General features: G+C 41.1%; 1 protein-coding gene across 3 annotated transcripts in view; it reads left to right on the forward strand.

Annotated features, from left to right (window-relative positions):
• The window catches only part of tns1a (tensin 1a), a 78,054-nt gene that overhangs the window by 14,651 nt on the left and 50,422 nt on the right, over positions 1 to 12,981 (forward strand). For all 3 annotated transcript variants that reach the window (XM_034098228.2, XM_034098235.2, XM_034098263.2), the window contains exons 2-3: positions 4,932 to 5,046; positions 7,552 to 7,589. In XM_034098228.2, coding sequence (XP_033954119.1) covers positions 4,932 to 5,046; positions 7,552 to 7,589 — 153 coding nt within the window. The remainder of the gene's footprint in view (positions 1 to 4,931; positions 5,047 to 7,551; positions 7,590 to 12,981) is intronic.

Here is a 12,981-nt window from a genome sequence, read left to right on the forward strand (position 1 = left end):
CCTTTTCCCTCTCTGTCTGAATCCCAGATGCTACATGGCAGCCATCCAGCAACCATGTGCAGTGGCGAGACTCAACGTTGGCATGTGTGTGCAAACTTATGTTTTTCTGTCCTTTTTTGAAAAACTCCTACCTCATCCATCATAGTTTGACAGGACACATTGACCCCAGTTGCCGTGGCAGCCAGGTAACCATGGCTCCTGCCTGTGACACAGCTGGCGGTGTCTGATTGGTTTAGCCAGCGGCTTTCTGCCAGGTCATCTTTAACATCAGGGCTGGAGAGTGGCACCAAGGTGCTTCAACTGCTATTTATAAACCTAGACGAGCACACTGCAAAATATGCCCATCTTAGTCGTTTTTGATTGGGTTTATCAGAAGTCTTTATTTGACCCACAGCAGGAAGTTTAAATTGTTACAGTAAATAGAATCGTGGAATCTGAATGGAACTGTCATTGACTAACATTTCTTGTATCAAGACTCCCGACCGATGAGGTTTCATTCAAAGCAGTGTATTGTCAGGTCATGTGAGTGGGTTACAGTTTCACAACATGACATGTATCTGTTTATTTTCATTGGCATTGTTATACTACCCTTTGTTTTCCTTTCTCGCATCGTCTTCTTTAGTTGGTCCATCTCAGCAGTTCTTCAATAATCACGATGGGTATCACTCGGCTCAGATTACTTCCCTTACCTCTAATGAAAGTGTCTGCGGTCCGTCTTTATTTTAACCTGAGCTGCTGTTCAGTATACAGTGGGGCAAAAAAGTATTTAGTCAGCCACCAATTGTGCAAGTTCTCCCACTTAAAAAGATGAGCGAGGCCTGTAATGTTCATCCTAGGTACACTTCAACTATGAGAGACAGAATGGGGGGAAAGAATCCAGGAAATCACATTGTAGGATTTTTAATGAATTAATTGGTAAATTCCTCAGTAAAATAAGTATTTGGTCACCTACAAACAAACAAGATTTCTGGCACTCACAGACCTGTAACTTCTTCTTTAAGAGCCTCCTCTGTCCTCCACTCGTTAACTTAATGGCACCTGTTTGAACTCGTTATCAGTATAAAAGACACCTGTCCACAACCTCAAACAGTCACACTCCAAACTCCACTATGGCCAAGACCAAAGAGCTGTCAAAGGACACCAGAAACAAAATTGAAGACCTGCACCAGGCTGGGAAGACTGAATCTGCAATAGGTAAGCAGCTTGGTGTGAAGAAATCAACCGTGGGAGCAATTATTAGAAAATGGAAGACATCCAAGACCACTGATAATCTCCCTCGATCTGGGGCTCCACGCAAGATCTCACCCCGTGGGGTCAAAATGATCACAAGAACGGTGAGCACAAATCCCAGAACCACACGGGGGGACCTAGTCAATGACCTGCAGAGAGCTGGGACCAAAGTAACAAAGGCTACCATCAGTAACACACTACACCGCCAGGGACTCAAATCCTGCAGTGCCAGACGTGTCCCCCTGCTTAAGCCAGAACATGTCCAGGCCCGTCTGAAGTTTGCTAGAGAGCATTTAGATGATCCAGAAGAGGATTGGGAGAATGTCATATGGTCAGATGAAACCAAAATAGAACTTTTTGGTAAAAACTCAACTAGACGTGTTTGGAGGAGAAAGAATGCTGAGTTGCATCCAAAGAACACCATACCTACTGTGAAACATGGGGGTGGAAACATCATGCTTTGGGGCTGTTTGTCTGCAAAGGGACCAGGACGACTGATCCGTGTAAAGGAAATAATGAATGGGGCCATGTCTCGTGAGATTTTGAGTGACAACCTCCTTCCATCAGCAAGGGCATTGAAGATGAAACGTGGCTGGGTCTTTCAGCATGACAATGATCCCAAACACACCGCCCGGGCAACGAAGGAGTGGCTTCGTAAGAAGCATTTCAAGGTCCTGGAGTGGCCTAGCCAGTCTCCAGATCTCAACCCCATAGAAAATCTTTGGAGGGAGTTGAAAGTCCGTGTTGCCCAGTGACAGCCCCAAAACATCACTGCTCTAGAGGAGATCTGCATGGAGGAATGGGCCAAAATACCAGCAACCGTGTGTGAAAACCTTGTGAAGACTTGCAGAAAACGTTTGACCTCTGTCATTGCCAACAAAGGGTATATAACAAAGTATTGAGATGAACTTTTGTTATTGACCAAATACTTATTTTCCACCATCATTTGCAAATAAATTCTTTAAAAATCAGACAATGTGATTTTTTTTCCTCATTTTGTCTCTCATAGTTGAGGTATACCTAGGATGAAAATTACAGGCCTCTCTAATCTTTTTAATTGGGAGAACTTGCACAATTGGTGGCTGACTAAACTTTTTTGCCCCACTGTATCTACCAACTTGTGAAATAAGAATGTCTTTAATGAGTTGGATTACATACTGGTTCCACGTTTTTTTTAATCAGCGTATTGTTTGTTAAACGCTACCTGTTGAAACACGCTGCGTCCGGCTCTGTGCAACCAAGGTCAGCCATGACTCCTCTGTGGAGCTTCTAGCGAGTGGGTCACAGTGTGACAAAAGCCATTAAGATGTAGGGAGATAGGGAGGCGAAAACGCTGAGAAATACACTTTTGTAATAGCTTTGAGCCAAATTGACTGCGGCAGATGGAGAGAAAAAAAAGAAAAAGGCCGGAGAGCATCGGAGAGAAAATGAGCTCAAAGACAAAGAAGCAAAGGATTACAATCCTCTGTCCTGCTTTCATCAGTGGGCCTCATATCACCTGCAGTCCTTTGTACTTGGAGTAGTACTGGTTGTAGCAGTAGTGGTAGTAGTGGTTGGAATGAGTTATGCTAGCAGAGATGGTTTTAATTTAGTGTACCTGGAATTAACATTCAAAAAAGATACACATGATATTCCTCCAAATCTACAAGGAAGAGTAGCTCGTGTGCACAAAAACTCAACACATCATGAATGACCGATTGGTGGAATGCAATGCTGACAACTGTTCCACTGATTATGGGATGGGTTTGCCCAATTTTAGAAAGCTTTGGGGAAGATTGTGCTAGAAGCTGATTGGTTGGTCCAACTTTCATTGCTGAAAATTGGCGTAGTTGGAAGAAAATGGTCTTGTTGACATTGGGGTTTGATTTATTTAATATTAAAGTAGATCCTATTTACTTTGGTTTATTTGGGAATCGATTATTTGGGAATCGATTTACAAGAATTATTTGAAAATGTAGCCACGGATAACACAAAAAACGACCAATCCCTCTCAGATGATTCACGGGATTGTTTACACGTGAGTTCATGAAGAGACTCTTTCAAGGTGATAGTTGGAACAAGGTGTCTTTTAAAATACTGCTTTCAATAAAGTTTACAGTCCAGCAGAGCCCAGCCTGGACTGGCCCAGCTGCCCAAATACACAGAGGAAATGACATCATCATTATGACACACCAAGGGGGTTGTTCAAACAGAGGGATTGTGCGAAAAGAGATCAGTAGTAAAGTGGTGGAAGGTGAGAAACAAGGGGTGAGCGAAATAAGAAGCTTTCAATAGCTGCATACTTTTTCTGAAATAGTGTCAAACTAGCTTTGATTAAAATAATATATATTACTTAAAACATGCGTAATCTGCATTGCGTCACTTGGGCCCCAAACTGTGAAAAAATGACTGAAAAGGTCCTAAAAAAACTCTCTTTTTGTCAAAAAAATGTTAAGCTCTGTGTCAGGTTGAGCTGCTTAAAAGTTAAAGCACCATCAAAGGGAAATTCTAGTGACCCAGTTACAGTCTTCTTGGCTGAGTTATCCTCCCGATTCAGCATTGAGTAATGCGCAGCTGTTTGGAAGGACAGTTTTGTTTTAATGATGCTTTGAAAGTGTTGGGAATGTCACAAATACATCGTAAACAAGTCCTGGAATTCATTTTGCAGAGGTCTCTAGGGCTCCTTTTTAAATGTTCTGTTAGCCCCACCTCACATGAACACATCAACCCCACCTTCATCACGGTCATCTGAATATCATTGCTTTTAGGTATACAGAAAATGCTGAGCACTTTTTATTCCTCTCTGCTCTGCTCAGTTTTTGGTGCAGTTTCTAGAGCTTCTGTGTCCTCAGGCAGGAAATATTCCAACACACACACACACACACACGCACACGCACACGCACGCATGCATACAGTACAGTATGAACACACACACCCAGGCGTACATCATTCCTAGAGTTTTTTGAGGTTGTTGGCTGCTGTGAGGCTTCTTTCTTCCCCCCTCGCTCCTCTTCATCATTAATTAGTCATTTAATTAAAAACTTCAAAGTGAAAGCATCCTCTGCTGGTGGGCGGGCTATGTCAGTGTGTGTCGTGTGTGTGCAGGTCCATGCAACATTGTGACACAAAATCATCTCAGCTATGAAAGTGTGTCTTTTTTGATCAAATAAACAACAAAACTGTATTGGTAGAAAAACCTATTATTATTTTAAAATGTGACCTTTACTGTATAATGTTGCATTTTTGGTTTAAAAAAGGCCAGAAAGATTTATTTAGACATTTCAACATGATTTAAATAAACAAGTATCACCTATTTGATCAGTCTATTCATCATTTGTTATTTAAAATGTGAGAAAATATTGAAACATTTACAAAAATAAGTTGCTCAGATCTCTAACTGTTGTACTGTAATATTTGTAAATTCTCAGTATGTATCAGTATTTTACCCTGGAGAAAGTACTTTATCAATATTATTATCAATGAATCCAACTTGAAAATTAAGCATTTGTCTCACATATAAAGAAATATATACAAATGTAAAGGCACAAGTAAAACCAGTTCACCAACGCCATCAAAGCCTGAGATCTAACCCCCAACATGCAGTAGCCGTCGACCAATATATCATAGCTGAATCTCAAATGTGTTGCTATTGGCCAAGGACCTGCTGGCAGCCGTTCAACCGACTCCCTCCTGATCTCTCTTCCTTCCTCTTCCTCCCACAGCCTGACGAGCTGGAGGGCGTCCACACACACACCTTCAAGCTGAAGCCGTTCAAGAAGGTCGTGAGTTGTGATATATGCAAGCAGGCCATCACCAAGGAGGGCTTCATCTGCAAAGGTGAGTTTCACTCAGACTCTGATTCCTGTTGAGGAGGGCTTGGGTGTTGTCCCAGCATGCATTGGGGAAAAACACAAACATTCCAAACCAATGGGGATACAATAAAGTAGGGATGCATAAGGGTATGGACACATATTGGCAGATAAGGTAGTAACATTAAATATCGGCATTGGCCATTAATAAACATTTAATTCTATATAACCATAAGACATGTGCAAATTAGTCTCATCTCTAAGAGGTTGACCAGTCAAAACAGAGCCGGCCAGCTGACCAATCAGAGCACACTGGACTCTGGTTTCAGACAGAGGGTGAAAAGAGGTGTTGCAGCACAGACAGTGTGAGAAAAATAAAGAGCTTTTTGAACATTAAAGCAAACAGTAGGGACACAAAATACATATGAACCTGAAAATATGCAGAATAGGGCCCCTTTAAACTTATTTTACACATTTGTATGAACTGATTTGATCATATTAGAATATAAAAGGTCAGAAAATGCATCATATTTCTTGAAACTGAAAAGCTAGTTTTATTCAAAGTCCCAAAGTCTAAATACGTTCAGTCCTCAGTGATGTAAAATGTGTTTGGCAGCCGTATTCTACATCTGTCTCTCAGTCTCCATCTCCTTTGTTTTGCCTTTCTATTCCAACGTGTGCACACAGTATGCATGTTTGCATGTGTCTGCTGTTTTTACCCTCGGTGTCTCTCCCATCTTCCTCCCTGCCCTTTAAGCCCCGTCTTCCTCCACTATCCACTCGCACGATTTTGGTTCTAGTTTTAGAAGAACTGAAGGTTTTATTGTCCCTCCAAGAAAAAGTCCAGGGGAAATTAACGTGAAAGGACTCCCGGACAGCCTCAAATGTTCTTTCTTGTCTCCCTCCTTCCATCCATCCATCTCTCTCACACACTCTCCCTCTTTCCCTTTTGAAGTACAAACACTGCGTCTTTAGCAGGAGCCGAGTGGAAGCCCGGTGGTAGCAGAGCGCGCCTGTATAGGGCTTTGGCTGAGGATTTGCTGTTAAAATTAGCATGGCTGCTGCTGCTGCATTAGCCTAGATAAGAGGGAAAAAAGGGAAAGAGGGGTAAGGGGTGGGGGGGGGTAGAGCGAAGCAGGATAAAGACAGAGAAATTAGGGGTATAGGGGGATTGGGAGATAGGCATGCAAAACAAAGGGAAAAGAGAGCAAAGGGGAGCACGGGAGAATTACTCCCCCTTTCATCCCCCTTTTGTTCAATCATCCCCTATGTTAAAATACAGTAAGCTTCCCTTGCCAAATGCTAAAGCTTAAAGTCATCCAGCTGAAAGCTCAAAACGGCCCCCAGGAGCAGCTTCATGTGCGCAAACGCGGTTTAATCAGCGAAGAAGTGCTATTAAATGTGAGCGTTTTACAGCACTGTATGTTCACTAGACATTGGACATCCTCCCTGCCCTTTACAGATACCAGGAAGTGTTGCTAGGCGCCCCAGTGAAAAGGCCACATTGCTAGAGGGCTTGTGGACAAAGAGATCAAATGTGTCATTGACATCCAGATGTGTTGCGGATGTACAGAGTCTTAAGTGACTGAGGTTGTTTTGTCACCTGCACGCTCTTTGCATACTGTTATAACCTGCGACCAGTTGCCAGGCAACCATATATAGGCAAGTAAGGGGAAGATACGTTTGTTTTAAAACTAGTGTTTTTATACAGATTTAATCATTTCTCAGCCTTTTGCTTTATTAAAACATGCTCCAGAATCATTACTAAGCTAGGATTTCACCTGCATGACCAGCGACGACAACTCAATGAAATATGAGTCAGTAATAAGTAGATAATTAGATGGACAAATATTCACTTAACTCTCCAAATAATTACCAATCAGCTGCACACACGCACACAATGACTAAGTGCTCCATTTATCACCATTACACATGGCTTGCATAAATGAACCAGAGTGTTTTTCTAGCTTCTCCGTGAGACCACCCGGAACATTCCTGCACCAACACCGTCGTCACTTCTGCTCACACATGTAAAAACACCCACACCACCTGGGGACCACCTACAGAGCAGGTGTGGGGGGTCAACCGTCCTACCTGTACACACTCAGAAACATGGTCTTTTCACACCTGGAGGTCCATCCTTTCACTGTTTCTCAATATGTATTAAAACTCCTACTTTAATTGGGAATAATGCAGTCGTTTCATATTATTTGACCATGTTACACTTCTTTCTAAAGGGTCATAATAAGATGAAACAAACAAATGTATGGATGTATGTTTGCTTTCTGTGGCCACTTGGGGGCAGCACCACAGCATGTTAGACAGGATGGAGCTGACCTTGTTTCCTTTGCAGCACATTCGGCACACAGCTGAGTCAAAAGACAGAATACGTTCAATTCTCAACTGCAATTGACAATCAGTCACTTCTGAAAAGTGACTCTTAAATGGACTCTCAGGTAGAGACTGTGTTTCTTTGTCTTTTCATCCAGGTGTGCTCTTCTCTGCTAACCCAACTTTGTCTCTTCTCTTCCAGTGTGCAAGTTGTCCCTTCATAGAAAATGTGAATCTAAGGTAAGACAATAATCTTTTACTCCTTATTATGACTGAGTATATACTTACTTACTTGGTCATTGTTTTTCCTTTTTAGTTTGTGTTTATAATGTTAAAAGATAGTTTAAAGCAGCTCAATCTATAGTTCTTAACGTTAATATTTCTCTCTTGAAACAATCGACAACAAGCTATGACTTGTAACAGATTATGATCTTCACGTTGCGCCTTTAATTTGACACGTCTATCAGCATCTGCTTCCAAGCACACCTACATAGTCCATTAAAAAAAAGTGCCTAAACATGAGACGTGAGGCACTGCTAGTGAACAACAAGGGGTATTCTTTTATTAGTTTTATTCTAAAGAATACTTTTTTCATGACAATATCCACCAATGAGGCCAGATTGCAGATACAGAGGATTCCAACCAAAAGAATACAGCTTTATTTAGCTAAATTAAAACATATATTTACAACATGGTCTTGTTTTCTACCAGTAACTCCAACCCATGCATTTGCGGCAATCTAACATTTGAAATTTGCAATCTAACATTTGTTTGCAAAGGAACATTTTTGTTATTCTAAACTGCAGTATATTTAAAGAAAAAAAATGTCTTCACTGCACAAGACCAACATTTGATCCCAATCTTCAGTGGAAGGGGAAGAATGCATGAGGAGAGGAAAGGAAGGGAGGAATGATGGAGAGGAGGCAGGGAAAGGGCGGGGGGTCAGAGCGTAACAAGGTTATTCTTAGTGGTTTTAGTTGTGACTTGTGTGGCGAAACGTCACACACTTCTCTCTACTCGTTTCCCCCTCCTCCCTAGCCTGCCCTGATTCTTACCTCCTTCCCAAAAACATCACCAAAAACCATCCCTCTACCCAAATATTACTGTTGGAACAAAAGCTGCGTAGAAGAAAAACCCCAAATACCTCTAAAACCAGGCAAAGCCATTTGTGGTGGCAATTGGGGGGATAATCAGGATAACCAGAGTCATGAGTCATTCATTCTGGTGGTGACAGACATTGGATCCTTTGTGTCTGGGAAGAGAAGAAATTATGAGGATTGAAATTGTGTTTAATTTGGTTAAAAAGTTACAGCTTTGGCACCATTTCCCTAATCCTTATTTGCTAACGTGCTAATCCCTAAATTGGTTTCAACATTTGTGTTGGCGCCTTTTCGAGTGGAATGACCCTCGATAAACAGGAAACAGTATGGCTCATTGTTTCAGGCCGTAAAAGTTCAGGAAAATGAAAGTCTGTGGATTTAGGCAGAGCGAGATGCTTTTCTTCAGCCGGCTCCACGCTGACCTTGAACCGTACATTTGTCATGAAGCACAATGAAGTCGTCGCCAGTGGTTCGCAGTTCTGTAGACGTGAAACCGCTGCTTCCCTTTTTATGCTTTATAGCAACCGGGACATTAAAAGACAGTTGTTCCAAAGCTTTAACGGTAGTGTTATCGCTTTTTATGCAGCATCTCTGTGTTTTTACAGCATTTTAATGGGGCCTACTCGAACTTTAATGAGTGTGTGATAAACGTAAATGTTCTTAACATATGATGAGATACACATGTGTGTAATTTATTTATACAAAGCGTCTACACTATACGGTTTTTCCTTGCAATTTGTTATATTATTGCTATTGGGAATGGACAAAAGAATAGTTTTTCTAATGATTATGTACTGTAACATCTGATCGATCGATTTTGCTTTGTTTACCTCAGTATTACATTCTTTAATGTATACATTATATGTTTCATTTGTGTCCACTTGACTGTCTTCTCCATGATTTCCTGTTTGTGTTTTTATCTTGTTCTGTTGCCTATTAGCTTTTATTTTTAATTTAGTTATTTTTTTTATTTTTATTTTTTTAATTGTACGGTGTCCTTGGGTGTCATGAAAGGCGCCTAAAAATAAAATGTATTATTATTATTATTATTAATGACTTTATTGCACTCAATGTCTTTAAGTTACTAAATTCTGACAAAATAACTCGAATAAAAGACATTTAGTTCATACAAGTGTATTAAATAGCATGTAGAAAACCAACATTTCATACAATTAATGTATGAAATGCAAACAAATAATGACAAAATGTTAGTATTTTTTGGCATGAATAACATTTATTTGGAGCGCTTAGTGGCATTTACTGACTAGAGACATTGCAATAACATACATGCCTGAATTAAAAGTAGAGAAATCTCATTAGAAATCTCTGTAATTGCCATAATGAGAATCACTGCATATCACCCTGCTATATATTGTAATAGTATAACTACTTCTTCATTTGGTCAAGTACTTAAAAACATCACTGTCTTGCGGCTTTGTGCTCCAAAGGGATATCATGGAAAGTAAGATTGTTGAGAAGATATACTGTGACATTCACTCCTCTAAACAATCTGACTTATTGCACCTTTACAAGTCAATAAAACATTTCCCCTTCGTCCCTGTAATCTTGTTGTCAGTGGAACGATTACTGATGTGTATCGGTATTAGTATGTTTCCCTTCTGCTCCGGTAATCTGTCACCGCATGCGGGCTCGATCATTCATTTCTAAAGCTTATGAAAATGTCTTTGCGGGACATCCAAAAGACAGATGTGTCCACTGATGTGTCCTGATGAAGAACGGCTATAGTCTTTGGCTACCATTCAGTTTCTGTTTTCCTTTCTGTACCACAAACGTCTTTGAGTGAACCGCTGTTTTCCCCAGTCCTGAGGTTCCAGTCCCATTTGTCACCTCGCTTGGTGACAAATGGGTTATCACGCCAGATTGTATTGAGACGGACTTGAGGGGTTGTGGCTGGAAATCTGTCTGGTTGGAGGCAGATGCTCAAGACTTTCAAAAAATGTAAAAAATGTTTGCCACGGAGTGCTTTTCTGGACTCAAATGCAGTGTGTCGTGGTGAATTCCTGCTAAAAGACGTCTTTGTTTGGAAGTAATCCCTTAAAATTGAGGCTGTAATTAGTGTTTACTTTAGATTTTTCTGAACAACATCTTGTCCGAGAACTTCCTCAATGGCAGAAACCAATCAGAATCCAGTTGTGGACAGTATGGATCACTGTTGGAACTTCAGATCAGCATACTTGACTAGATTCAGGGTTTACTTTTGGCAATATGCACACAGATCTGCGTGTGTGCAAGTGATCATGTTTACTTGTGTTGACTGGATACAAGTCTTCCTTATTCCTTGTGATGTATCCCTGCCTTGTCTCGGAGGAGCCTCTTGGAATGCCGCTGCAGTGGTTTCTGCTGTTCTTTGGGGCTGGCGGGTTGGAACACACCAGGGAGGTTTGGCAAGGGCGAGGCAGGGCCGAAGAGGAACGGTGGGGTTGGACAAAACAAGCGAGAGAAGGAGTTTTGAATATTCCTCTTGTAAACAACTCTGCTGGAAGGTGCTTTTGTCGGTCCTTGGCTGCATTTTAGAGAATCCTGTTTACACGTTTGTGTCTTAAGTACAATGTCGTGCTGTCTGACATGCCATATCTTTTCATGCTGCAATTCTACCTCAGCCGCAAGACAAATTGGCTTGGAAAACGCTCTGTAGTTGTGTTGCGCTTGATAGATGCGTGGAAATTTGACAATGCTGTTTGGGTTTTTCTATTTTGTCTAGCTTTGTCTTGCACTAGGTTCAGGTGTTTTGGATTAAAGTATTGAAAAACATCGGAGGCTAGATGGGTTGTGAAAAGACAGATGAGAAGATGACTTGCTGACTACCCAGAACTCAAAAACTACTAGAAAAAGGTGCGAAAAGTATGTGTAAATGTACAATTAAAGGCAATGGTAAAACAGAAAGAGGCAATGGAAACAACAGTTTACTTCTAGTCTAATAAAAACATTCAAAGTCAGCTGGGAAAACTTAGACCAGGCAATGCATTTCTGACATTTGCCCAGGTTCTCCCGAGGCCCTGGGGATCCTTTGTATCTGCATCCATCCTCCCGCAGCACTCAGTGCTTTCAACACATTTCTGTTCATCAGGCAATTCAACAAATCTCACGACTTGTTTACTTATCGCTGCAGTCAGCTGGAGCCGAACAAAGTGCCCTCGTAATCAGGCTTTTCCACTTCCTGTGGTTGTAGATGTTTACAGATCTTGGAGCAGCGCTAGGGGTGAAACAGTCGGACCAGGAAGTGAGTCACGGACGCAGACCAAGAATAAAATGACAGAGGGCATGAGACCAAAGGAGCGTGTTCCTGTTGACCTGGCTATACTTCAGTCTGTCAGGTGGAGAGCCGTTTCTTCTGTGAGGGGTTCACATCTCAACTCTTATGCATTGTTCACAGCAATCTTTAAAAGGCATTAGTTAGTGGAAAGGCAAGGAAGTTGGTTTTTTAACGTCATTATTATCTTTAAATATAAAAAAGGTGTCTTTTTTTGTAATTAAATCTCTTCAATGAATAACTAATACGGTGTGCTGTTAAATAATCGGAAAAGAAAGTTCTTAATACTTAAATTAACTGTTTTTTGTTGAGGTGAGAAATGCACTTTGGCCTCCCAGTCGCATGCTGAATTTCTAATTTGTTGTTGATTCAATAGTTCCTTTGTCATGCAAAACGTAAATCCAGAGGATATCATTGCAGCGAGGAGACTCAGACATCCCCTTTCATCTCGACTAGCCCAAAACCCCCCTCTGTCAAGCTGAGCTCGCTCGCAGCTTACATCACACAAGCAGTGATGTGTTGGAACCGGCTAAGCATTTTAGAAGAGGGAGAGTCTTCACCTGCAACAGCAGACGTTCACTGGCACGATGTCAGTCAAATCATGCACATTCCAAACTCCACTGAGCCTGACTCCAGCTAAGCCTGACTCCAGCTAAGCCAGTGCAGAATTTAAAGGGTCAAGTGTTTTGAGGTCTGGCTGTTTAATCCTAGCATCCTTACATTTAAATCCACATCCGAACATGTGTGAAAACTGGGAGAAGCCTTTAATTAGAGCTCAGGCAAATTACATGCTCTATAAAGTGCAACCCAGGAGCTCTTTAATATTTCAGGAGGCACGTGTATAACCCCGGTTTACCACTTACTGTATAACTTGCGACTATTTATGTACTAAGCATGTGTGTTTTTGTGGATATCAAACATTTGTATTGATTGCGAGAAACCATAGACTGTATTAAGGAGTAGACGTCGTCGCAGTGAAGTCACCCATTGGTTTGTGGACTGTCGGATTGAAGCCTTCAGATTGTTTTTTTTATTTGTTGTTCATTTAGTGAAGCAGGACATGAGAGGTGGGACTGGACATTGTATGTTTAATTTGTGTCCACTTGACTGTCTCCTCCATGATTTCCTGTTTGTGTTTTTATCTTGTTCTGTTGCCTATTAGCTTTTATTTTATTTAATATAATATAATTTAGTTTTTTTTTTGTTGATTTTTTTGATTTTTAAATTGTACGGTGTCCTTGGGTGTCATGAAAGACGCCTA

The sequence above is a fragment of the Pseudochaenichthys georgianus genome, chromosome 2 (assembly GCF_902827115.2).
Source record: "Pseudochaenichthys georgianus chromosome 2, fPseGeo1.2, whole genome shotgun sequence".
Lineage (NCBI taxonomy): Eukaryota > Metazoa > Chordata > Actinopteri > Perciformes > Channichthyidae > Pseudochaenichthys > Pseudochaenichthys georgianus.